This window comes from Acartia tonsa, chromosome 12, assembly GCF_053477335.1.
Source record: "Acartia tonsa isolate MP-2025a chromosome 12, ASM5347733v1, whole genome shotgun sequence".
Classification (NCBI taxonomy): Eukaryota; Metazoa; Arthropoda; class Copepoda; order Calanoida; family Acartiidae; genus Acartia; species Acartia tonsa.
Genome location: NC_137271.1, coordinates 25022126 through 25047975, shown reverse-complemented (window position 1 = coordinate 25047975; position 25850 = coordinate 25022126). Strand labels below are relative to the sequence as shown.

General features: G+C 31.9%; 2 protein-coding genes across 2 annotated transcripts in view; one reads left to right on the top strand and one right to left on the bottom strand.

The window, feature by feature from the left end:
* LOC145333840 (solute carrier family 61 member 1-like) overlaps positions 1–11446 on the top strand; it is a 31542-nt gene extending 20096 nt beyond the window's left edge. Inside the window, exons 16-19 of the mRNA XM_080179094.1 lie at positions 5812–5909; positions 6266–6374; positions 9458–9531; positions 10533–11446. Of these exons, the coding sequence (XP_080035220.1) occupies positions 5812–5909; positions 6266–6374; positions 9458–9531; positions 10533–10690 (439 nt within the window). The 3' untranslated portion in view covers positions 10691–11446. The remainder of the gene's footprint in view (positions 1–5811; positions 5910–6265; positions 6375–9457; positions 9532–10532) is intronic.
* A 2512-nt stretch (positions 11447–13958) lies between these two features.
* Positions 13959–20569, bottom strand: LOC145333632 (uncharacterized). The gene is made up of 5 exons (XM_080178801.1): positions 20508–20569; positions 18159–18226; positions 16068–16144; positions 15066–15171; positions 13959–14451 (listed from the first exon to the last, which is right to left on the bottom strand). The coding sequence occupies exons 1-5, from the start codon at positions 20559–20561 to the stop codon at positions 14436–14438; spliced, it is 321 nt and encodes a 106-aa protein (XP_080034927.1). The 5' UTR covers positions 20562–20569; the 3' UTR covers positions 13959–14435.
* Between the last annotated feature and the right edge of the window lie 5281 nt (positions 20570–25850).

Genomic DNA, 25850 nt, shown 5'->3' with positions numbered 1-25850 from the left:
AAAATCATGTATAGCATCCTGTTACAAACAGCTTTCCATGAATATCAAAATGAAAGTCATAAAATTAATACTAGTTTTATTAGTTCGGGCCTTCGGCCCTTCAGAACTTGGTTTTAATCTCCTAATTTTATTTTATTTTGATATTCGCGAAAAGCTGTCTATAACACAATGTAATAAAAAAACTTTTCTTTATGGACAGATATGTTAGTAACGCAGCTAATCTGTTCGTTTATCACTCAGTCACAACATAAAGGTGGGGTTTGTAGGGTTTTACCCAGTATTTTTATTTACAGTTTATTTTATCCTATAAAATATATATTTTAAAAATTCGTCAGCAAGAGACTTCACTATAAAGAATATCCATATCGGACCCCGGGATAGTAAAATACGTCGATACAGATACACACACACACCAATAACCACCCTGTAACATTAGGATTAGGAAACTTACATTAACAGAAAAGTATATTTTTAAGATTTTATTGTTTTGTTGTTTGAAATTAATTTTCTTTGCAAAATAAATGTTGTCTCAGGAGAGTAAATAAATAAAAATGAATAACTTCAAAAAAATTCAAATGCAGTTTTTCGTATAGAGATAAATTGATTATGATTTAATCATCTCAAAAACTACAAAAGTACGTAATTTAAGGGCAGTTATTGCTCATAGCTCGATGGACGCATTGAGGAAAAGCACCTTATTTCCATACTAGCGGCTACGCCCCCAAGAGGCCTCTAGGGGCACTTGAGGAGGGGGGAGTCGAATTTGATAACCCAATTTCTTATTTTAGATTTTAAAAGAAAAAGTGAAGAAACAAATTTTTAGGGGGGTATTTTTCATTTTTGTGGGGGGGTTGGGGGTGTCCCACCCCCCAAAAAATAGTTATAAACCTTCCCGGTACCTATGAGGGGCTACCCTGTTAAGGAGAACCCGATCGTTTTAGCGGTTAGCGAGATCCTTCGGTACACACAGACACACAAACAGACAAACAGACAAACATCCTGTTACTTTAGTATAAGGATTAATGCCGATAACATTTAATTTATACCATTTGACTCGATAATTTTAATTGGCAATAGTTTTAATTTTTAAAAATTCTCTATAGATTTAGATTAAAAAGATAATCCGTTTACTTAATGTCTAGATTAATTTTGTTTGTAACCAAATTGAAATCAAGGAGGAAGGAGACAATAGGATGTTTATTTCACTAGTCCACAAAGTTTATGATATTTAAACCCAGAACCACTTCATTATGCAATCTACATTTTCCTGGATATTTTTTCTACGGTAGACCTTAAGTGTACAGCTTTACAGTACATTGTTTCTATTTGTTAAAGCAACACGTATGATAAAAGAAAAAGATTCTTTTTAAAGTAAAATGCTTATATTTCAATCAAAATCTATATTTTTGTAATTTTTACTGATCCACTTCATTATGCAAATCAAAAGAAAATCAATGAGAAAACGTTTGTTTTGCCCTTTTCTCCACTTTTAAAAATTAATTCTGATAAAATAAAAATTTGTTAAGGGATTTATGCATTAATTATAATGAAAAACAGTTTAAGGTAGATTTTATTGATTTTTCTAAATAAGAAATAATAGAAAAAAAGAAATTCTATCCCTATCACTTTAGAGGACAGCTGCCGACCCCCAGTCTTATGGATGAAGCTAAATACATGTTAAAAATAAAAATTAGCCTGAAAAGTATACAAAAATGTTTTTTGATGTGTTAAAAAAATCCATTTTAAAATCTTGATTTTGAGGATGATGGCCTTTAAGACGCTTTTACTGGTGGTGATGGTACGCTAAATGTTATCAAAGTGCATGCCCATGAAGAAAACTTATATATTGAACTATGGTCCAATTTTTGTAGTCATAGCAGCCTCCAGCCAAGCAATGTTAAAAAAGAAAAAATTGCAATTTTAATTACTAAAATTCATAAAGTAAATAATGTAGTTTTTAGATAATGGTTATATTTCATGTCGAGAGGCTCCACTGGAGGCTGCTATGACTACAAAAAATGGTACATAGGTTAATAGACAAGTTGTTGTAATGGTCATGTACTTAGATAACATTTAGCTTATCTTTACCACCAGTAAGAGCATCTTAAAGGCCATCATCCTCAAAATCAAGATTTTAAAATGGATTTTTTTAACACATCAAAAAACATTTTTGTATACTTTTCAGGGTAATTTTTATCTTTAACATGTATTTAGCTTCATCCATAAGACTGGGGGTCAGCAGCTGTCCTCTAAAGTGATAGGGATAGAATTTCTTTTTTTCAATTATTTCTTATTTTGAAAAATCATTAAAATCTACCTTAAACTGTTTTTCATTATAATTAATGCATAAATCCCTTAAAAAATTGTTATTTTATCAGAATCATTTTTTAAAAGTGGAGAAAAGTGCAAAACAAACGTTTTGCCATTGATTTTCTTTTGATTTGCATAATGAAGTGGATCGGTAAAAAATAAAGAAATATAGATTTTGATTGAAATATAAACATTTTACTTTAAAAAGAATCTTTTTCTTTTATCATACGTGTTGCTTTAACAAATAGAAACAATGTACTGTAAAGCTGTACACTTATGGACTACCGTAGACAAAATATCCAGGAAAATGTAGATTGCATAATGAAGTGGTTATGGGTTTATAACGTTTTCTTATTCGTTGGCTTAACAACTTTGTGGGCTTTCATTTTAGGTTGAGTGTCAAAACGTTTCAAACACTAATTGAAATCTACAGTAGCTTTAATTTTGTGAATCATCATCGGGAAAGTACACTTGCACATAAATTTATCGGTCATTTATCTCCCCTTAGATCCCTGAAATGAAATGAGTTTGATTTAGAAAAAATCTAAATTAAGTAATTTTATTTGATGATTTTTGTACTACCTAACAAGCAAATTTACGTTAAAATTACGTAGTATGAGGAGCAGGGACGTCCAAGCATATCAATTTGAGGGAGGGTAAAATTCGGGATTTCAATGTTTTGAGAAGGGTAATCTAATTTATTTTTAACACCCCTTCACCCCCAATTTGGACGTCTATAATGGGGAGAAAAGCTAATATGTAAATATGTAAAAAAAAAAGAAACTTAAGGAGGGAGTGGACATTGGACTATATATTACAGGGTGTTTCAGGAGAAATGCGTTTTTTAAAAACTTAATTAGGCATAGAAAATGAAACAATTATATAAAATGCTTTATATATTTGGAAAACCTATTCTGGGACATTTATTATTTCAAATATTTTAAAATGATATTTTTGACAAATTATGCCTTAAAAACCGGTTTTTCCAAAGACCTTAATTTTAAAGATTTGTGAATTTAAAGGTTGTGGAAAAATGCGCACATTTTTAAAATTCAAATTGCGCAGCTTGTATTAAAAGTAGAAAAACGTTATGCATACCGTTAGGATTGTCATAAACTCTAGTTTTTGGAAATATAAATGCCATTTTTGTGCTATTTGTAGTTCAGCAGCTACGTTGAAAAATGTGAGAACAGTTGAAAAGTTTTAATTAAGTTGGAACATTTTACCACGTAGCTCCTTAACTATACGTAGCACCGGAATGGTTCTTACATATCCAAAAACTAGAGATTATGACGATTCTTTCGGTATGCATAACATATTTCTACTATTAATACAAGCCGTGCAATTTGAATTTTAGAAATGAGGGCATTCTTTCCACAACCTTTAATTCTGTAAATCTTCAAAAATAAGGCCTTTGGAAAAACCGGTTTCTCAGGCATAGTTTGTAGAAAAATTAATTTTTGAATATTTGAAACATAAATGTCCCAGAATAGGTTTTCTAAATATATAAAGCATTTTATATAAACCCTGAACCACGTCATTATGCAATCAACATTTTCCTGGATAGTTTGTCTATGTTAGTCCATAAGTGTACAGCTTTACAGTACATTGTTTCTTTTTGTTAAAGCAACACGTATTATAAAAGAAAAAGATTCTTTTTAAAGTAAAATGCTTATATATCAATCAAAATCTATATTTTTTGATTTTTTACTGATCCACTTCATTATGCAAATCAATAGAAAATCAATGGGAAAACGTTTGTTTTGCACTTTTCTCCACTTTTAAAAATTTATTCTGATAAAATAACAATTTTTTAAGGGATATATGCATTAACTATAATGAAAAACAGTTTAAGGTAGATTTTAATGATTTTTCTAACTAATGAATATTTGAAAAAAGGAAATTCAATCCCTATCACTTTAGAGGACAGCGGCTGACCCCAAGTCTAATGGATGAAGCTAAATACATGTTAAAGATAAAAATTACCCTCAAAAGTATACAAAAATGTTTTTGATGTGTTAAAAAAATCCATTTTAAAATCTTTATTTTGAGGATGATGGCCTTTAAGATATTCTTACTGGTGGTGATGGTTAGCCAAATGTTATCTAAGTACATGACCATTATAACAACTTGTCTATTAACCTATGTTCCCTTTTTTTGTAGTCATAGCAGCCTCCAATGGAGTCTCTCGACATGAAATATAACCATTATCTAAAAACTACATTTATTACTTTATGAATTTTAGTAATTAAAATTGCAATTTTTTTCTTTTTTAATATTGCTTGGCTGGAGGCTGCTATGACTACAAAAATTGGACCATAGTTCAATATATAAGTTTTCATCATGGGCATGCACTTTGATAACATTTAGCTTACCATCACCACCAGTAAGAGCATCTTAAAGGCCATCATCCTCAAAATCAAGATTTTAAAATAGATTTTTTTAACAAATCAAAAACATGTTTGCTTACTTTTGAGGGTAATTTTTATCTTTAACATGTATTTAGCTTCATTCATAAGACTGGGGGTCAGCAGCTGTCCTCTGAAGTTATAGGGATAGAATTTCTTTTTTTTAATTATTTCTTATTTAGAAAAATCTTTAAAATCTACCTTAAACTGATTTTCATTATAATTAATACATAAATCCCCTAAAAAATTGGTATTTTATCAGAATAAACTTTTAAAAGTGGAGAAAACGTACGTTTTTCCATTGATTTTCTTTTGATTTGCATAATGAAGTGGATCAGTAAAAAATCAAAAAATATAGATTTTGATTCATATATAAGCATTTTACTTTAAAGGGAATCTTTTTCTTTTACCATACGTGTTGCTTTAACAAATAGAAACAATTTACTGTAAAGCTGTACACTTATGGACTACCATAGACAAAATATCCGGGAAAATGTAGGTTGCATAATGAAGTGGTTCAGGGTTTAATTGTTTCATTTTCTATGCCTAATTAAAATTTAAAAAAAACGCATTTCTCTTGAAACACCCTGTATATTGGTCCCCAAAGTGTTATAAACACTTTTTCTCATTCGTTCACCTTATAACTTTTTGCCCTTTTATTACATCTTGATTGGGTTTCAAATACCTTCAGTAATGATTTTAATCTAAAGAAGGGTTAAGTTTGTTTTTCATTTTTTGGGGGGTTTGGGGGTGTCCCATCCCCCCAAGAAAATAGTTGTAAACCTTCCAGGGACCTATGAGAAGCTACCCTGTAAAGGAGAACCCGATCAGTTCAGCGGTTAGCGAGATCCTTCGCTACAAACAGACAAACAAACAAACAGACAGACAGACATCGTTCTACTTTGTATTTTAGATATGCTTGTAACATGGAACTCATTTATTGGTCAGTACGTTCATCCAGTAGGAGAGGAGGGGATGGAGTGAAGGTTGTGGATGGGAGGTACTTATTTTAGCCCGCTGCAAGTTTCATTGTGTTAGAGAACATGCAAATCTGGTGTAACATCCAAGTCATAATAGTATATCCATTATTTAGGAAGCTTGTAACAAAGATGTGTATTGAATATATTCTCCTGTTATCAATATCATTATTCTTTACATCCAACCTATTGGCAACGTTATTATGTAACTCAGGTAAATACATTTTTATGTTCAACAAGGGTGGCAATATCCATTACAGCTAAGCTTTGCACATTAAAAGGTCAGAGACAAACGAACGTAACCAAATGTAGCGTTTCGGTAACAAAAAATTCATATTAATCTATCCAAAAACTACTTAAGCAATGGATATTAAAGGGATGATTGCATGAAGTGCATTTCAGGAAACTTATTTCATTCATAAGTTACAAGTATGCCATCAAACATATATGTATATTTTTTATTACAGTCATGCTAAGTTGGAAATCGATAGGACAATTCTAACATGCCTAAACAAAAGATAAGAGATATCCGATACACAATAAAATATCTTTATTTATACATCTGTTTAGGTATACAAGAGCTGTGTCTGCTATCATTTATTGGAATAGAGCTGGCACTTGGAATCTATTTTCCTGCTATAGGAACTCTCAGGGGCTTTCTGGTTCCAGAAAATCAAAGGTATTATAACAACTCTATATAATCATTACATAAAAATGAAAGTATGTATATCTGTCTATAGCTAAAGATTTCGCTAACCGACATGATTCTCCTAACCAGTGAAGATTCTTATAGAGGTAAGGAAAACACCTCAACATAGAACATCGGATCCAGGCACCACTGCTTGAGTCCCAGCCCTATTAAAAAAAATTTTCTAACTTCACCAATAAAGAAAAATGTTTATGAATTTCCTTCACACCTTAAGGATGAAACTCCAAATGTGGGGGGGGGGGGGGGGGCCGGGGTTGAATAACTTTAATCATAGGCTAAATTTTAAAAGTCTGTCCGACAGTTTTGCCAAAGTCTGTGTAGGCTATCAAACGGAATGGTTTCGAACCTGATACAACCGTGCGTTACAAAATAGACTTTTTTAATTAAAAAAATATATATTTTCTTTTTATTTTATAACAGTTTAAAATCAAGTTTGGAAGATTTAATTTTTGGAAAAAAAATTAGGACGTTTTACTTAAGAGATGTCGCATTAGGACGTTTGTCGTTTAGGAGGTTTGTCGTTTAGGACGTTTGTCGCAGTAGGAGGTTTTTCGGTGTACCGAATGATAATAATGTAAGAAATATGTCACTTTTTTTCAAGAGCGAAAATTTATTATTTTTATAATGCTATTTCATAGTTAACCCTAGTTGTGGAAAATGAAAGAAATAAAGAGATAGAAAAAACAAAAAGTCAGATAAATCTAAAAACAGTCTAAAATTAGATTTCTTAAAATTTTAATATAAAAAGTATATCTGATTTCTAAAAGCTAAAAGTACTCCAACTCAATTTACAAAACCAAAATAAATATCAAATTATTTATTTTTCTTTTGATTTTCCATGAAAAACATTATTTGGGTGTTTTTAATATGCCTTGACGCAAATAAAAATAATCTCAAGAGTCGGGAGTATATCCCCAGTGATGATAAACAAAATCATCCCTTCTAAAGATTAAATTGTTGGTGGAAAGCTTTTTTACGTGCTTTCTCGTCATTTGTATGTCCCCAAAACGGTGGTCTTCAAAATGTTTGTCGGTCTTTCCGTCCGTAACCATTTTTACTCTGTTAATTGTCCATAACATCTAATTTTATTTTGTCCATAACACCTTCTTCACACTAACTCTAACTTTGGCTATAGCAAAGCTAGAAGGAAATGTTTTTTTACAGTTTTAAAATCGTCTAACAGTAATCTTTTTAATGTCAAAAAAAGTATTTATGAAAACTAGTTTTGTTTTATCACGCTTTCACGCTCATGTGTATCAGTAAATAAAACTAATAAGAACACATTGTAGGAAAACCCCATTATTGGTTACATAGCGTACACATTTTGGTATGATAGAGCAGTTATTTTTTTTATTTCACCCATATATAATTAGTCAGCTATAAATAGTTTAAATTCTCTGGATAAAGCTAGCTTTTGGGAAATATTATTGTCCAAAAATTTCGTCACTCGTATAATTGAAATAAACCACATGTCTTATTGTTCCAGTTGTTCATCCAGTAGGAGGGTAATGCATGGGGTAAAGATGGGCGGTATCATTTTTTTTTATGCAGTAGCGCGCTTCACTTTATCAGGGTACATCAAAATCTGGTGCAACATCCAAGGATTATTTTATCTATTTTTTTTAACCTTCTTTACATTTCTTTTATCTCTGGTGTTGTCAAAAGGAGAAAAAAAAGGCTTCGTTTTTTAATTTAACTTTATAGGATTGATAAAAAGGATGCCATATTAGGTTTTTCCTCATATGATTCAAAACAAGAAAAAATATGTCCATGTGAAGCGAAGTAAAAAAGCTGAATTTCACCAAAAAGAGTTTGTTTTTATTGAATTTATATAGGAAACATTATGACATGCTCAATTAATTCAAATGACTTGTAAATATGTGTTTTTTGTGATTTCATTTAAAGTTTCCACTTAGCACTGAAAAAAATTATATTAGGGGGGTTGGTAGTATTTTCCCTATGTCTAAATGAAATAAACCGTAACCTAAGCTGAATTAAAATAAACAACAAACAAATAAAAACTCCCCACCCGCTCCCCGTATAAATTTATTTTCCAAAAAGTTTGCTGCGCTACTGAAACCCGGAATAAAAGTTTTATAAACGTTTATTGAATAAAAAAGAACTTTAATCACGTGTACTAATTAACAAAAATCATGAATTTTTGAAAATTATATTCAAAGGACATTTATAATTTAAAGTCTTCGCAAATTTACACATGGCACATCTATGGTTTTCCAAAATGAAAAGAAACTATTTAGAATTCTTAATTTGCAAGATTTATAAGTTTTGCAAATAAAGGAGGGAGGGGGGGGGGGGGTGGTTCCAATGCCTAACCCCAGTGGCTACCAAGTTACCAATATAATTTTCAGACAAATTTAAAAACTACCCATCCCCTTATATTTCTTTAACTTTCTATTTTTGAAGCTTAAGAATTAACCCTCCTCATGCCCTTCCCTTATGGGACCAAGAGGACTTTAGGGGCTTTACGCTAGTTTTTATTGTAAAGTTATGATGTTAAAAGTTTTCTATGATGAAATATTTGATTACTAGCGGCTTCGCCCCTAGCCTCTAGGGGCTTTGCCTCAAGAGGCGATTAAAAAAAAATGAAGGCGAAATTTGTAAAAGAACCAAGGAAATGGGGGGGATTTTTTTTGTTTTTGGGTGGGTTGGGAGTTCCCACCCCTAAGAAAATAGCTTAAAACCACCACAGAACCAATAGGTATATACCCTAAAGAGTAGAATCCGATCGGTTCAGTGGTTACCGAGATCTTAAGGGACAGACGGACAGACAAACGGACAGACATCAAGCTACTTTGTATTATAGATATATATTTATATTTCTTCCACTAGCCTATAACCAGGATTTAGAAATAAGGTATAACCAACAAGCGAAAAAAATCTAAAATAATTTTTTGGGGGCAGATGTAAAGGTCGTCAATTCTACTATGTGTTGACCGCCAACGACATCTAAAAATCACGTATAGATTTTTTTTCAAAACAATTTTGTTGTTGGTATAAGCTGGCAAATCACTAAAATTGTTGTGTATTTCTAGGTCAACTGTAGTGAATCTGTTTCGCATACCTCTGAATATCCTGACTGTTCTGGCACTACTAATGGTCAAATCAGGTAAAAACGTCACAGGAATCACCTTTAGGGAACAGGCAATGAGTAATAGATTGATGTGTACATTCACCCAATTACTAAAATTATCCTATTTTGGTTACTAGCGGCTTCGCCCCTAGCCTCTGGAAAGAAAAAAAGTTGGGGGGGGGGGAATTTTTTTTTTTGAGGGGGGGGGGGGTAACCAACCCTACTTTTAAATTTTAGTTTAAAAAAAAAAGAATTTTGGGGGGTTATTTTTCATTTTTTAGGGGGGGTTGGGGGTGTCCCACCCCCCAAGAAAATAGTTATAAACCTTCCTAGGACCTATGAGAAGCTACCCTGTAAAGGAGAACCCAATCGGTTCAGCGGTTAGCAAGATCCTTCGCTACAAACAGACAAACAGACAGACAGACAGACATGTTCTACTTTGTATTATAGATAGGTGAAATAAGTTCTTTTTTTAATATTCGAGGGAAACCGCCTTTTTATTTTAAAACTTTTTCTATATTTGGGGTATTTCCTTCCTCACGTCGGCAATGTATAGCTCTTGTCATAAATTTATTCATGTTTGAATCCTCTAACCTATCTTGAACCTAAGGATTTCAGATATTAAAGTTTAGACCTTTCTTTAAAGTATCTTTAATCAAAGTGTTGGTTGTCTAAATCTCATTTAAAGGCATAATTTTCTAATTTATTAATAGAATATTTAGTACAGAATAGATCTTATGTTATAACTAAACCTTAGATTTAATCCAGGTTGAAATATTTTTGGCAGAATGGCTGTGAAACAGCAGAATTAAAACCGGTTCTAAACCATATTGAACCACATTGCAAAATCATGTATAGCAGAAAAAAAGCGTATTAAAGACAATTTTACACAAATGCTTAAATAAAAATTATAATAATAATAACAGTATTGTTAGCCCGGGACTTCAATATTAATCTTATAATTTTTCTTTTAAATATCCATGGAAAGCTGTTGAGAACAAGATGTGATCAACAACTATTTATCAATATACTTTCAGGAAGCACAGATCGGCAGCAAATCTTCAAGCTGACCAGTCTAGAACTAAACATTGCAGTTGCCCTAGCCTACACTATGCTGCCTAAACAGACACATTCTCAAGCTACAATTAGCACGGCTGTCAAACAGCCGCAAGCCGATACTATTAAAATAATGTGATTGTTAAAAGTGATATTAAATTTTATGTTTTAGTTGTATGTATTTCTTTTTATGTTTGTGCAGATTTTAAATGGGTGATTTATTTGTAAAATCACATATTATTTATATTTTTATTTTGTTATATTTAAGGTGAATAATTAGTAAAAAAAAAACATTTTGAACAAACAGACAAAGTTAGTCTTAAAGCAGACATTAAATAGTCATATACAAATGGAAAATTGAAGAATTACGAAATATTGACGTTTATGTCTTTTATACTATACCGACGTACTAATAAAATTATACACTGAATGCTGAGGTGGATTCTTAAAAAAAATTTGCCCCACTAATCGCTTAGTGGGGCAAAATTGTTTACGTGAAAAATCCACCAAAATCACATTAAAAATCTACAAAAATTAAACAAAATCATAGTAGGATTATGAACATAAGATTTTATTTAATTTTTGTAGATTTTTTATGTGATTTTGGAGGATTTTTCACGAAAACAATTTTGCCCCACTAAGCGATTAGTGTGGCAAATTTTTTAAAAGAATCCACCTCTGATGTTTACATGTAATCTTCATTGAAAATTTCAGCCGTCAATCTTGAATATTGTAACAGAACATTTCGAATTAAGGAGCAGCTTCGCAATTAAAATGGACCGACGTAAAAAAACTGACAGTCAGACATTTAGATTTAAAGAGTAGCTTTGCAATTCAAGTTAGGATGATTTTTGTAATGGAATTATTACTGTTAAATAAATTTTATTGTTCTGCATTCATATAGTTGTTTAAAGCAAAGATACTCTTCAATTATTCTTGGTACGTTCAGCATGGAGCGAGGGAGCTTTGGGCTGTAAATTGTCCTGATACCCAATTAGGGAGAGGACAATGGACTGTAAATTGGTTGTACAGTTACATAATTTTATTTCCTTTGTCTTATTTAATACTTATATTTGCTGGAACTTTTGTTTAATGAAATCTTCCAATTTTTAACATTTACAAAACGCCTTATTGCATCAAGATCCATGACAGATCTATATAGGAAATAAATGTCTTTATATGAGCTCAAGTTTTCCAAGCGATAGATGTTTAAAACTCATAGTGCTCCATCATTCCGTAATAAACTCTCATTGAACAGAACGATAAGACCCATTATTTTACTGTATGAAGAATAAATTCATTTATTTTATTTCATGTTGCTATTTGAATTATATTGAAGTATTAAATTTCTATCCATAAAACAGAAAATTAAAATTTATAATATAGTAAATAAAAGAAAACTTAGTTTTAAAATAATTTGATACTAGCGATACGTGCGTAATGTGGTCAGATATTGAACTAAAATTTAACAGTTAACAAAACATTTTAACCCTTTCAGGACGATAATTTGAAATAAAAAATATTAAGATCCTAAAATAGTTTAAAGAAAGAAATCGTTGGGAAGAAGATAATGGAAGAATAGGGTTAATAGTCAGAACTCAGATAACCAAAAGAAACTAAATAAAACATTGAATAAACCTAGCCATAGCGAGATAATTATATCGAGCCCAACTCTAGTCTCTTAATATTTGTGGCCATTTGTAAGATTTTTCACTGCACTGCACTGGTAATACATAATAGATACTTTTCTTTTTTCAAATCTTACGCGTATTAAGAGGGGGGTTGAAACCCCAATAAATGTTGAAATTTGGTAAACCTTCCTTCATAAACGTCTAAAAGGGGGTGGGGGAACCATTTTGAAAAAATACATTAGATTACCCCCCTCAAACCTTTTAAACCACTCATTTTACCCCCTCGAAAAAGGTTGGATGTCCTTGTCTTCCTTCCCCTTTTATTGTTACTGTGTAAGTGAAAAACATAAAAAAAAAGTTTTTATTCATTATTTCTATCTTATCTTACTTATTATCATGTTATATTACATTTTATGGGGGGCCATAAAATTGTGTGATATTTCTAGGAAAAATAATCATAATTTTGTATAAATAAAAAGGCTAATAAAACAATGAAAACGTTACTGATATTTTTTGAAATATGCCTTACTAATTGTATTATGGACGTATTCCAGACTTTTAAGTTAATTATAGTTTGCAATTCTTAACATCAAATAAATCACTTTATTTGTACATGTACTTTATTGAATACTAGCGGATTCGCCCCTAGCCTCTAGGGCCTTTGCCCCAAGAGGTTTACTCAAACCAATTTTTCGTATTTTAGATTTAAAAGAAAAATTTAAAAAAAAAAATTTTGGGGTTTTTTTTTTTTTTTTTGGCGGGGGGTTAGTCGACCCCACTATTTTAATTTTAGTTTTATAGATGTAAAAGTATGCATGCAGAGATAACTGTTAAATAATATTAATATAGCTTTGGAAAACCCTTGTGTGGATATGAAATGTAACCGCGGCGTCCGCACCTAGGGACTAAAACCTGCAGCTACTGGGGGCGACTTAGCAATGCCAAATCTGATATCCAACTGACTTTCAAGCCCCATACTTGGCACATTCTTAATTTGCAAGCAGCAGCTTGCAATAGCTATCTATTAAAGCTAGCCCCTCTTGCCTTTGTTCTTTTGTTAGCTGTCTATTTACTTTTGAGGAGCAAAACTTCTCTTTAACCCATACTACATAATCGATATATTATTACTGGGATGTTACACCAGATTTTCATGTACTCTGATAAAGTTATACTCGCAGTCGGCTAAAATATGATACCCTCTAACCAGAACCACCATCCATTACCCCTTCCCTCCTACTGTATGAATGACCTGACCAATGAATGAGGTCCATATTAGAAACCTAAATTGACGACATTTTTCCCCCTGTCAATACACAAAATGCTTCACCAGATTTAAATTAGTGGTGAAAACGTTTGAAACAACCAATCAAAAGACCCCAAAGTAGATAAGCCAACGAATAAAAAAGTTACTTTAAAACTTTTGGGACTAGTGTAATAGGTTTGTTGTAATGTGCTTTTATAAATGATAATCTGACGGTCATACGAACATATATACTCTAGTTATAGAATAGTTATTTATCGCATCGTATTATAAACAGCTTTCCACGAATAAAAAATGTACAATTGTAAGATTAAAACCAGTTTTTTAAGCCCAGAGATGCAGAAGACACGGTCTAAAAAACTGGTTTTAATCTTATGATTGTACATTTTTATAATCGTAGAATACTGGATATAATACGATGCTATACATAACTTTTCACTATGGCTGAAAACCGGTTCTAATCCATCAAATATTAATAGGTTGCGAAGCGAAACTGGAAATTAATTTACAATTAATAAAAGTAAATATATATTTATTAAAAACAAAAATAAAAAATGAAAGACTTTGTTTATAATCTATGGTAACTTATCACAAATAATTTGGTATTTAAAAATAGTTATTTATCGCATCGTATTATAGACAGATTTCCGTGTATAATAAAATTAAAAATTCTAAAATTAATGCCAGTTTTGTTAACCCCGAGAGGTCGAACCCAACTTTAAATTTATTATATAAAAATACTTTCTTCTGATTTAATTCTAATTTAAAAAAATCAAAAATATGATAATAAAAACTAATGATACAAGTTGCATATTTATACACTTATCTAAAATTCTACTAATATTAATTTATTTTCTTATAAATATTTTTATGATTTTAATCCATGTACAAAATATTAAATAGTATCTACTTCAAACAAACAAACAAAAAATAAATTTTCTCCTTTTTTCGTTTTCTTGTAAAATTTCAGTTTTCTTTTTTTATCTTCTTGCTTAACCTCTTCCAAATCTAAAATTAAAATATTTTATTCTCGCGACTCGAAAGCATATTTTTCTATAATTTACCAGCTGCTATTTTTGAGGTGGGGGATTTTTTCTTTTTTGGTGGTTGGGTTTGTCTCACCCCCAAATAAAAAAAAACTTAAACCCACCACAGGACCGGAAGAGTACAGTCCGATCAGTTCAGTGATTACTGAGATCTTAAGTTTAAGATGGACAGACATCGTTATACTTTGTATTTTAGAAAAGTGGCTTCGCCCCTAGCCTCTAGGGGCTTTGCCCCAAGAGGTTTTATTAAACTAATTTTTCGTGTTTTAGAATTTAAAGAAAATTTTAAAAAAAATTTTGGAGGTTTTTTTTTCATTTTTTTGGGGGGGTTAGGGGTGTCCCACTCCCCAAAAAATAGTTATAAACCTTCCCGGGATTTACCCTGTAGCTACCCTGTAAAGGAGAACCCGATCGGTTCAGCGGTTAGCGAGATCCAAACGAACAGAAAGACATCGTTCTACTTTGTAATATAGATAAGGTTCTACTTTGTATTATAGATAAGGTTTTAAGCGTTAAATATATTCCGGTCTCGGTTTCTTAGATATTGAAGAGCATGCAATTGAAGGAAATTTTCACCTAAGGAAGACATGGCCCGGCTGGGGCTCTCGTTTCACTCCATGTTGGGTACCCCGTCGGTTTCGTAGATTTTCTAGACCATTTCCTTCTCCCTGTAGACGCCAATCTAAATATAAATAGTTATAATTAGAGAGATGTAGTAAAGGGATAAGACAATGGCCAATAAATTTATGCACATCCCACATTACTATACACAACATCATTTTTGTAGATTACAATTAGTGGTTGAAACGTTTGGACACTCAACTAAATGAATCAACCAACCAAAATTAAATACAACTCCCCAAAGTTGTGGAGCCATCGAATAAGAAAACGTTATTATAAAACTCTGGGGACTAGTGTAATGTATAGTACAATGACCCCTCCCTCTCAGATGATTTCAATTAGACTGTATTTAACGTTATTATGAAGTCAAGCTGTCCTAAAAACCCCAGAGGTTACATCAAATAAAGGACAAACCCCAAACTGTCCCAGTTTTGAGCAAGACGACTCCAGTTACGTCATATACGATTCGGGAAAGAAAAGGGGAAGGGGGGAAGAAAATCTCATCAGAGAAGATGGGAGAAAAGGGAAGAGATTTTCTTCCCCCCTTCCCTTTTTCTCACAGGAATTGTCTTGCTCAAAACTGGGACAGTTTGGGGTTCGTCCAAATAAAGGCATAACTTAGGGAGGGAGGGGTAATTGGGGTATTTATTACACTAGTCCCCAATGTTTTCTTATTTGGGACTTTTATTTAATTTTGATTGTTTTCTTCATTAATTTCAGTGTTCAAACGTTTCAACTACTGATTGTTACATAAAGATATGTTAATTTTGTGTATTATCATTGGGGATGTACAACAAACAATTAGCTATTGCCTCATCCCTTTAGATCCCAGGGCAAAACTTTTACGACGACGACAATTATAAGTCGTAAATCAGTGGCGTGCACAAGATTTTGCTGGAGTATTTGGGATGAGGGTGAAAAATCTTGATATAAGGGAGGGTGTTGACACCCCTATACCTGAAACTTGAAAGTATTCTTCTAAAGCTTCAAACTCTTTGATTGATTTCATTAGACGGTCACAGATTTCATGCAACCTAAAATAATATATCCTATTATAAAAAGAAGCAAGGTTTTTTATCTGAAGCTTAGGATCTCAAAAAACCACAGCAATGATTAATTTCTCTTTTTTAGGTAATCTTCACATAGCTCCTCTGATGGTTTTAGGCTATTCTATTTTTTCGATTAAGTTTTTCTGCCTCTTTAAATAAGAACCCCCAGAGGCTAGGGGCGTAGTCGATAGTGGATTTTATAAATTAAGAAGATTTGTAGTTAATGCAGTTTCTTAATACCTCTTAAAAACTTGAAAATTCTTACATTAAAAATTGGAGACATGTGTGACGTCATAAAAATACGTTTAAAAAGGAAGGATGCGAGGAGAAGTGGGAAAGGAAACCCCTAAAAAAGAGATGGATTTAGACGTATTTTTATGACGTATCACATAATACTTTCCGTATCTCTTTTAAAATTGTATTTTTTATGTAATTTAAAATTGTAACGAACAATATTTAAGTTTTAATTTACATGCTAAATGTAGGTATAGAAGCAAAGCAAATCAAAATCTATTTGTCAGTGTGTATGTCTGTTTATATTCAAATACAAACCAATAAAAAAAAAAACAGAAAAAACTCCTCTCCAATTCAAATCATTGTGTCTGTTTAGACATTTTGAAACAGTTTGTAGGAAGATTATTTTGTATAAAAAAGAAAAGAAAAATTAGGGGTTCTTTTTTTACGGAATATGGCAGTCAAGCACAACCACCCCCCTTTGTGAGTTTAATCTTAAATTTGGGGGTAGGGTAACTTTCTCTTCCAAAATAGTTATAAACCGTCCCAAGACCTATGAAGAGCTACATTGTAAATCCATATCGGTTCAGCGATTAACGAGATCCTGTTACTTTATTATATGGATTTACTTAAATGCAATTTGCAAAAGAAATGCTACTATCGAATTTCAACATACTTGTTCCTTTTGGATAATTTTAATTTGAAAAGAATTACTCAGTAAATGCTTTCTTTTTGCTATTAATTTTGTATTATTTACACATCGTTAGGCATAAAATTAATTTACTCATTAAATAAATATTAAATACTATTAATCATTTATGTACATTATTTATTTTGGAGGTTTAAAGCAAAAATTTTTCTGGTTTCAAATTTATCTATCTATCTACTAACCGTCTGTTCGTCTGCCTGTCTGTTTGTCTGTCTATCTCTCTGTCTGTCTGTCTGTCTATCTGTATTGTATTTCTTTCCTTCTGTCTGTGTGTATGTCTTTCTGTCCGTCAGTCATTTAGTCTGTCTGTCTGTTTGTCTATATATCTGTCTGTCTGTGTGTCTGTCTGTGTGTCTGTATGTGTGTCTGTCTGTCTATCTGTCTGTCTGTCTATCTATCTATCTATCTATCTATCTATCTATCTATCTATCTATCTATCTATCTATCTATCTATCTATCTATCTATCTATCTATCTATCTATCTATCTATCTATCTATCTATCTATCTATCTATCTATCTATCTATCTATCTATCTATCTATCTATCTATCTATCTATCTATCTATCTATCTATCTATCTATCTATCTATCTATCTATCTATCTATCTATCTATCTATCTATCTATCTATCTATCTATCTATCTATCTATCTATCTATCTATCTATCTATCTATCTATCTATCTATCTATCTATCTATCTATCTATCTATCTATCTATCTATCTATCTATCTATCTATCTATCTATCTATCTATCTATCTATCTATCTATCTATCTATCTATCTATCTATCTATCTATCTATCTATCTATCTATCTATCTATCTATCTATCTATCTATCTATCTATCTATCTATCTATCTATCTATCTATCTATCTATCTATCTATCTATCTATCTATATATCTATCTATCTATCTATCTATCTATCTATCTATCTATCTATCTATCTATCTATCTATCTATCTATCTATCTATCTATCTATCTATCTATCTATCTATCTATCTATCTATCTATCTATCTATCTATCTATCTATCTATCTATCTATCTATCTATACCTGGGTGAAATCCTGGCTAAATTATTAGGCATACATGCTGATAAATTAACACCTCTGGATTCTGTTACCTTAAAAAAAATTATATATATAAATGTCATTATTAGATTAGCATCCTACCTTAGAGTTTTATTGATTTGTTCATTAAGTTTAGTGACCAAACATTTTAACCACTATTCCAATCTATAGAAGGGTTAATTTTGTGTATCATCGTTGGGGATGTATTGTAAAACAATTTATCTGTCATTGTCTTATCCCTTTATATTCCTGTTTTCTACTCTATCTTTATCGGATTATTTGTTTCTCATTATATGCAGCTTATGTCTATAAAAACCCTAAAAATAATTTCCTTTTTTGCTGATCTGGCATTATTAGTAATTGCAATATTTCTTTGCCATTCATATTTTTCAGACATTTTTAGAAGCGAAGCTACTCTATACTTATGGTTTGTTTGGACGTCCGTCCGTCCGTATGTCACAAAATAAAAGAATTATTTTCTATTACTTTTTATATTCTAATCTTAATATCTTAATATGTATATAGTAAAATATTGTTTTTCATGAAAATATTTCATATTCTATTCTAAGATGATAAAATAATCGGGTATAGTCCCTTTCGTGACATCGCACCTTAAGGGGCGATTCTTCGTATTTTTCACAGTAGGTTTTCTCCATTTATAGCCCTTGCGGGGGGCTCTAACCCTTCGGGGCAAATTACCTAACACTGTGGGGCAATCACCTAACCCAATAAAACCTAACCTAACCTAAAATAACCTATAAAAAGCAATTTTAAAAATACGACAAATCGCCCCTTAAGGTGCAATGTCACGAAAGGGACGATTCCCAAATAATCTTATCCAAAAAGAATTTGTAATTTAAAAATTTTGTATGAATGATTTCATAATTATTTATCGATCAAAAAAATATAAAATTTTAGCTTTATGAATTTAAGAAACTTTCATTTATAAGTGAAAAACTTTTCTACTTAAATGATCTGTTCGTCTGTCTGTACAATTGTATTGAGTAGATTTGTTCGTTAGTTTATGCATGTGGCAGATTTTCTATCTAGTTCAAGCTTTGCAAGGGGTTTCCTGTTACGAAAGTGATAAAATTGTGATTAGCCTAGTGATTAAACTAGTGGTGTGCAATATTTTTCACCAATTATTTAAATCTACAGCAGAGTTAATTTTGTTTATCATCATTGGAAATATAATTATATTTTTCGTCCATTGGCTTCTCCCTAAAGATTCCTGAAGAACCTTAAGATGTACAGCAAATCTTTGAAAATGGCTATAGCATATACGAGGATATATTGATAAGGGGAAATTTGTCGTCAATTTAGCTTGCTATCATAGACCTAATTGATTGGTTAGTTCGTTCATCCAGTAGGAGGGGAAGGAATGAGGTAAAGGGAGTGGATGAGGGATATCGATATTTTAGCCAGCTGTGAGTATTACTTTATCAGAGTACATGAAAATCTGGTACAACATCCAAGTCACTGTGGGCTAGAATTGAATCAAGACAAAAGTAAGTGCCGAGCCCTGGGACCTATGTATGGTGAAAATAGACATATAACCATGATTATTCCATGTAAAACCAAAATATTTCAGCGGGGGCTTTTTGAGAAAATTAGATTTGAAAATTTAAAGTTCAATTTTCACCCCCTAGGAGTTGCCGCATAATCACGACAAGAAAAGCAAATATTAATTATTTCAAATTTTGGACAACTTTGCTTTTGTGAAGTCTTTCATAAAACCTCTCTATATATGATTTATGTTAGGCTGAATTTTCGTGACCTTTGCAAAACAAGTGATAAAAATGGCCATTAATTAACTCTCTTCAGGAGTGGTTTTATGAAGAACTTTATAAAAGCAAAGTTGTTCAAAATTTAAAATAATTAATATTTGCTTTTCTTGTCGTGATTATGCGGCAACTCCTAGGGGGTGAAAATTGAACTTGAAATTTTTAAATCTAATTTTCTCAAAAAGCCCCCGTTGAAATATTTTGGTTTTACCTGGAATTATCATGGTTTTATGTCTATTTTTACCATACATAGGTCCCAGGGCTCGGCACTTACCTTTGTCTTGATCCAATTCTAGCCCACAGTGAAGTAATATAAATATATCAATCTCTTTGAAACTTACCATGGAAAAGGGAATGTAATTCTGTTAAACAATTCTAAGTGAAAATTTCCTCTCAACCCCCTTCCCTTTTTTCTCTCCTTCTAACCCACTTCCCTTTCAGTTACAACAAAAAACAAGTTTTACCCCAACTTTACTCCAACAAAATATTTTATTTTCGGCAATTTCAAATGGAATTAATGTGCTGAATATAGCAGCCCCTGGATACTTACATGTACATTTGAAATGATGGAGATTAGAATTGTTAAACAAATCATTCTTAACATTTTGGATGTTTTCTAAAATAAAAATTTATAAGTTGATATTCAATTAAGCTTGAGATCTAGGAACATACTAGTCACGATTTTCAGGAAAGATTTATAATTGTCTTTAGGTTGTTTTAGGCTGTTTTTCTGACCTTCTACGCCCTACCCTAAAGGATAGGGGCGAATCACCTAGTATTATATGAAATATTAAAATTTTACCCGTCTGTTAAGATTTTATAATTACCATAATTAAGTTTTTTTCATGGTAGGGACGTTACCCACAGGTCCTTAATGGTTTTAGACTTTTTTTCTTTTTGTATTTAGGTCTTGGGATGGTTTTAGGCTTTATCTTGCCCCTCGCTTCCTTTTGAATATAGATCCCCAGGAAACAAGGGGTGCAGGTCCGTCTATACATTAAAGGAAAAATTATAAACTAGGGGTTACGCCCCTGGCATTTAGGGGCTTTGTATTGAATGGGACAGAAAAGGGCTAGAAAAACAGCTTAAACCCATCACAAAGATTAAAATCTGAAAATAAAATAATCACATGACCTATATGTCGCTTACCTTAAATGGAAAACCCAATCGGTTAAGTAGTTATTGAGATCTTAAGCTTCAGACCAAAAGCCCTAAATACTTTATTTTACAGGAATTGATGAAATTTTATGAATAAGAGACTTATATTTAGAATTAAATGAATCTATGTAGACTTGTAGACTTAGAGTGGGTAATTTCATACTTTGAGTAACTAAGACATTCAACCACTCAAAATAAAAATTTAATCTAAAAAAAATGGATCTACTGTAGTTCACGGTAAAATATTGCTGGTAAGCAATATTTCCAAAAATCTATGAATTTTAAAGGCAGCTAGCTGCCAAACGACTGAACGTACAGATCATGCCCGCACACTGTTTTAAGCGGCATAAGAAGGTCTACAAATAATCTGGAACAGCCATAAATCAATAATGCATAATTATCTCGCAGTACAGAGAAATACGCGAAAAATATCAACTTTACGCGTTTTTTCTTCAGTGAAGCTTTCCCTGTGCATAATTGGATCTTGGCTATTCCAGATTATTCTTCTTATGTCACTTAAAATGGTGTGCGGGTATGATCTCTACGTTCAGCCGTTTGGCAGCTAGCAGCCTTTAAAATTCAAAGATTTTTGAAAATATGGCTTACCAGCAATATTTTACCGTGAACTGCAGTAGATTCAAAAAAATATTCGTTTCTATTTGTTAAAAAAAAACCTATGTAACAATGGTAATTTATTACATAACACATTTTAGTTAGAAATATTTAATGACGTTTTCTTGCTGAAACCAAATTTAAAAGGTTATCAATCAATCTTATGTCAAATCTTTATGTTGTTGATATTTAGATGATTTTTAGACTTGTAACCAGAGGCGTGCAGAAACCCACTAGCAAAATTAATGATGGGGGATAAAAAAAACCACACTTGTAGTCTACATTACACCCGTCTAAAGCTTACGCCCTCCTCAATTTTAGAAGAAGGTGGTGTCAAAATTTTCGGGTACGCTTTGCCCCCCCCCCACCCCCCCCACCCCCCAGGCAAAATCCTCTGCAGTCCAGTGCTTGGAAGCGAATCTTTTAAATATAGATATCAACGATAGAAAGCACCTTCATTTTTTCTAATTTAAAAAAAAAATAAAGTAATGATTAAATCGATCTAGAATGTTGTTTAAACTAGGGACACATTATATTTTGTGGTTAATTTGTATATTAGCTCCGCTTCAAAAGCATTCACAAAAAATATTTAAAACTTAAATTTTTTACAAGAATGACAGCATCTATAAAAGGGTAGAGTAACAGAAATTAATACGCAGAATATGAAAATAAAGTCTAAAAGAATATGATATAAATATAAATTGTTGAAAAATTACGAACTTTAGGACCTTATACTATGCATCAAACATTGCACCTCGTGTTTTCATGTGAATCATTGTTCAAAAAGTCAAAATAGGATAATTATATCATACAAAAATTGATAATAATGGACGTACGAACTTGCTGGTAACAATTTCAGAGTTGATACGATTTCTAAATCGTACCTAACTAAAACAGGAATAATCAAGCAAAGTTTAAAATCAAAAGGACAATTCTAACATGCCTGGATTAACAATAAGAGATTATAATCATCACGTACTGTTGATTATCCTGATATAAAAGATGTCTGTCTGTTCCAAAAGATCTTGCTAAATGCTGAACCGATAAGGTTCTCCTTTACAATAAAGCTTCTCATAGATCAAAGGAGGGTCTATAAATATTTTGGGTTCATCTATATCATAATTGAAAAATATTGCCCCCTAACTCTAAAAAAATTGCTTTTTACTTTATTATTTTTTAAAAAGGAGTCGAATTCCTCTCTCCCTTAACTCAAATGCTCCTAGAGGCCTCTAGACAATGTTAAACTACATATAGTTAATTCAGTTCCGATGGTTCTACTCCGACTACAAATATTTTATCGGAAAGTCTCTTGTTTATGTATACAGAGCAATTCTCTCTCTCTCTCTTTTATACAGGGGTGTAAAGATATATAAACTTTATAGAAGAGTAACAGGATGGCTATCTGTCTGTGTTTGTGTCGCATAAGATCATAATTATACTTAATTTACATACTAGAGGCTACTCCCCTAGGGGAATTTTAGGTGGATGGGGAGTCGACCCTCCCCCCCCCCCTTTGTTTATTTTTTTATTTAATATTTAATCTATGTTTAATTTATTGACCTTTGCTTTCATATGCATAATAGCGGATACGCCCCTAGAGACCTTTAGGGGGGGGGGGGGAAGTCGACCCTTCCCACTTTGAATTTCAGATTTTTAAAAAATCTTTTATTTTTTCTAGGGATGATTTCTCTTGGAAAAGTATATTTAATGATTATGAACCTTTCCAGGATCTATGAGAAGCTTCGCTGTAAAGGAGAACTATCCAGCAGTTAGTAAGATCTTTTGGTACAAACAGACAGACATCCCGTTACTTTTACATAATGATTAAAAGAATGTGTAAACTTCCGGCTTAATTAAGTATCACTTTATTCGAGCAATTTTCCTTTAGTTTCGCACGTATTATTTTATACTTTTATGACAATTTAGGCAGGGATCCAAAGGGATAAGACAATGGCCGATATATTGATCTACATCCCCAATGATGATGTACAAAACTTCCCCTTTTGTAGATTACAATTAGTGGTTGCAACGTTACGATACTCAACTTAATAAACTTACCAATCAATATTCAATAAAAGTCCCCAAAGTTGTTAAATAACGATTAAGAAATTGTTGTTATAAAACTTTGGGGACTAGTGTTATAGACAGCCTAATGTCCCCTCCCTCCCTGCAATTTTGGATTGGATGGGAAACGTATTTATTCATTGGTAATCTATGACGTAATAAATATATCAGTGATAGATGCAGAAAGAGAAGGGACAATGGGCTGGTTATTACACTTGTCCCCAAAGTTTTACAATATTTTCTTATGGGTTGGCTTAACAACTTTGGGGACTATAGTGCGTTTAGATTGGTTGGCTAATAAAGTTAAGTGTTTAAACGTTTGAACCGCTAATTTTAATTTAGAGAAGGGGTAATTTGGTTTTTCCTCATTGAGGATCTACATCTAATTATTGGCCATTGTCTTATCCCTCTAGATCCCTGGATAGATGAATTAAAATAATACACTTAATATTATGAAAAGAATTTGTGCTATATACAGATCTAATGTAAATATTAGAAATACAAAATGAATGTAGAGAATTGTTAGTTTAAAAAAAAATTTATTACCAATTAGCAAGGGATCTAAAGGGATAAGACAATGGCCGATAAATTGATGTACATCCTCAACGATGATACAACAAATTATCCCTTCTGTAGATAACAATTAGTTATACCTGCATTTAGTAGTTGAAATGTTAGCACAATTATCTTAATGAACCAACCAATCCAAATTCATTAAAGTCCCCAAAGTTGTTAAATCGACAAATAAGAAATCGTTACTATAAAACCTATGAGACTAGTGTAATAAACAGCCCCCTCCCTCTTCCTGCCAATTACACCGCTCTTACTGCATGCTCAAAGACTGTAACAAGTAGGCCCGATGCCTCAAATTTGAGGCCCCAAGCTTCAATAACACAAAAGTTTGAGCATCTTAAAAAGGCATTTTAGGGAGTTTATAATCTTTATTTTTTCCAGCCCTCATATCTTAATATTAAATTAAATCAGCTTGAAGCAAAATTATCAGATCATTTTAGTCTTTTTATGTGAATTATATTTAAATTAGCAAACAATGTAATAATTTTAATTAAATTAAGTGAATTTTTTCAGCAAATATTTATTCACTTTTCTGTACTTAAAAAGTTGGAAATTTAATCCTTTAACAATTTACTGATTGGTAGACAATGGCATCAATTGGGTAAAAACACTAAACATACCCTCCAAAGTTTAAATCTTAACCCCCCGCTTACCCCCCCCCCCAAAAAAAAAGAGCTTGTGTATCCATGTTGAAAATTTACTATTTCTAGATAAAAGTAAAACATTAGAGGGGGGAGTGGAAAAATAACTGTATATCCCTTCCCCAAAAACCCTGTGCCGACTTTCAATTGGGTCTTTGAAAATTAACGAATAGCGTAGGAAATATTAACACAGCCAAGTCGCTACAAAAGAGCAGAAAGCAATTTGCTAGCAGACAAAAAAGATACTTAACAGGGGGATACAGGTAGTTGTCTGGTTATACATGTATAGTATACTATAAATTTATTATTTCTAGTGCATAGCCACTAGTCTCTAGAGAAAAAAAAAATGTCGGGAGGGGGGTGTTAATGATGAGAAATGTAGTGCTTTTGCTTTCCTAATTAATCTATATTGTGATTGAAACATTTCCAGAAATGGATGTTAAATATATGTGGATATTATGACAGGGGAATAATTGTCGTCAATTTATGTTACTATTTTCTCTGTCATTTATTGGTCAAATTGTTGATCCAGTAGGAGGAAAGGGAATGCACATAGGGGCAACAAGGGGATTCAATTCACCACCCCCAAATCAAGTTTTAATCATTCTATGAGTATTATCATACCCAATGTACATCAGATTTCAAAGCAATCGTAAAAATACGCTTTTTAAGTAAGCTTTCTAATGCCTGAAAGTCAAGAAATGCAAAAATTTTCTTACAGAAAAAGGCATTCTTTTTGTGTTTCACCAACAATTTTAAAAGTATTATAAAATCTCTTAGAATTAACGTAATTAGACAAAATAACTTCAGGTGAGTCATAAACTACATATATTTTGACAATATAA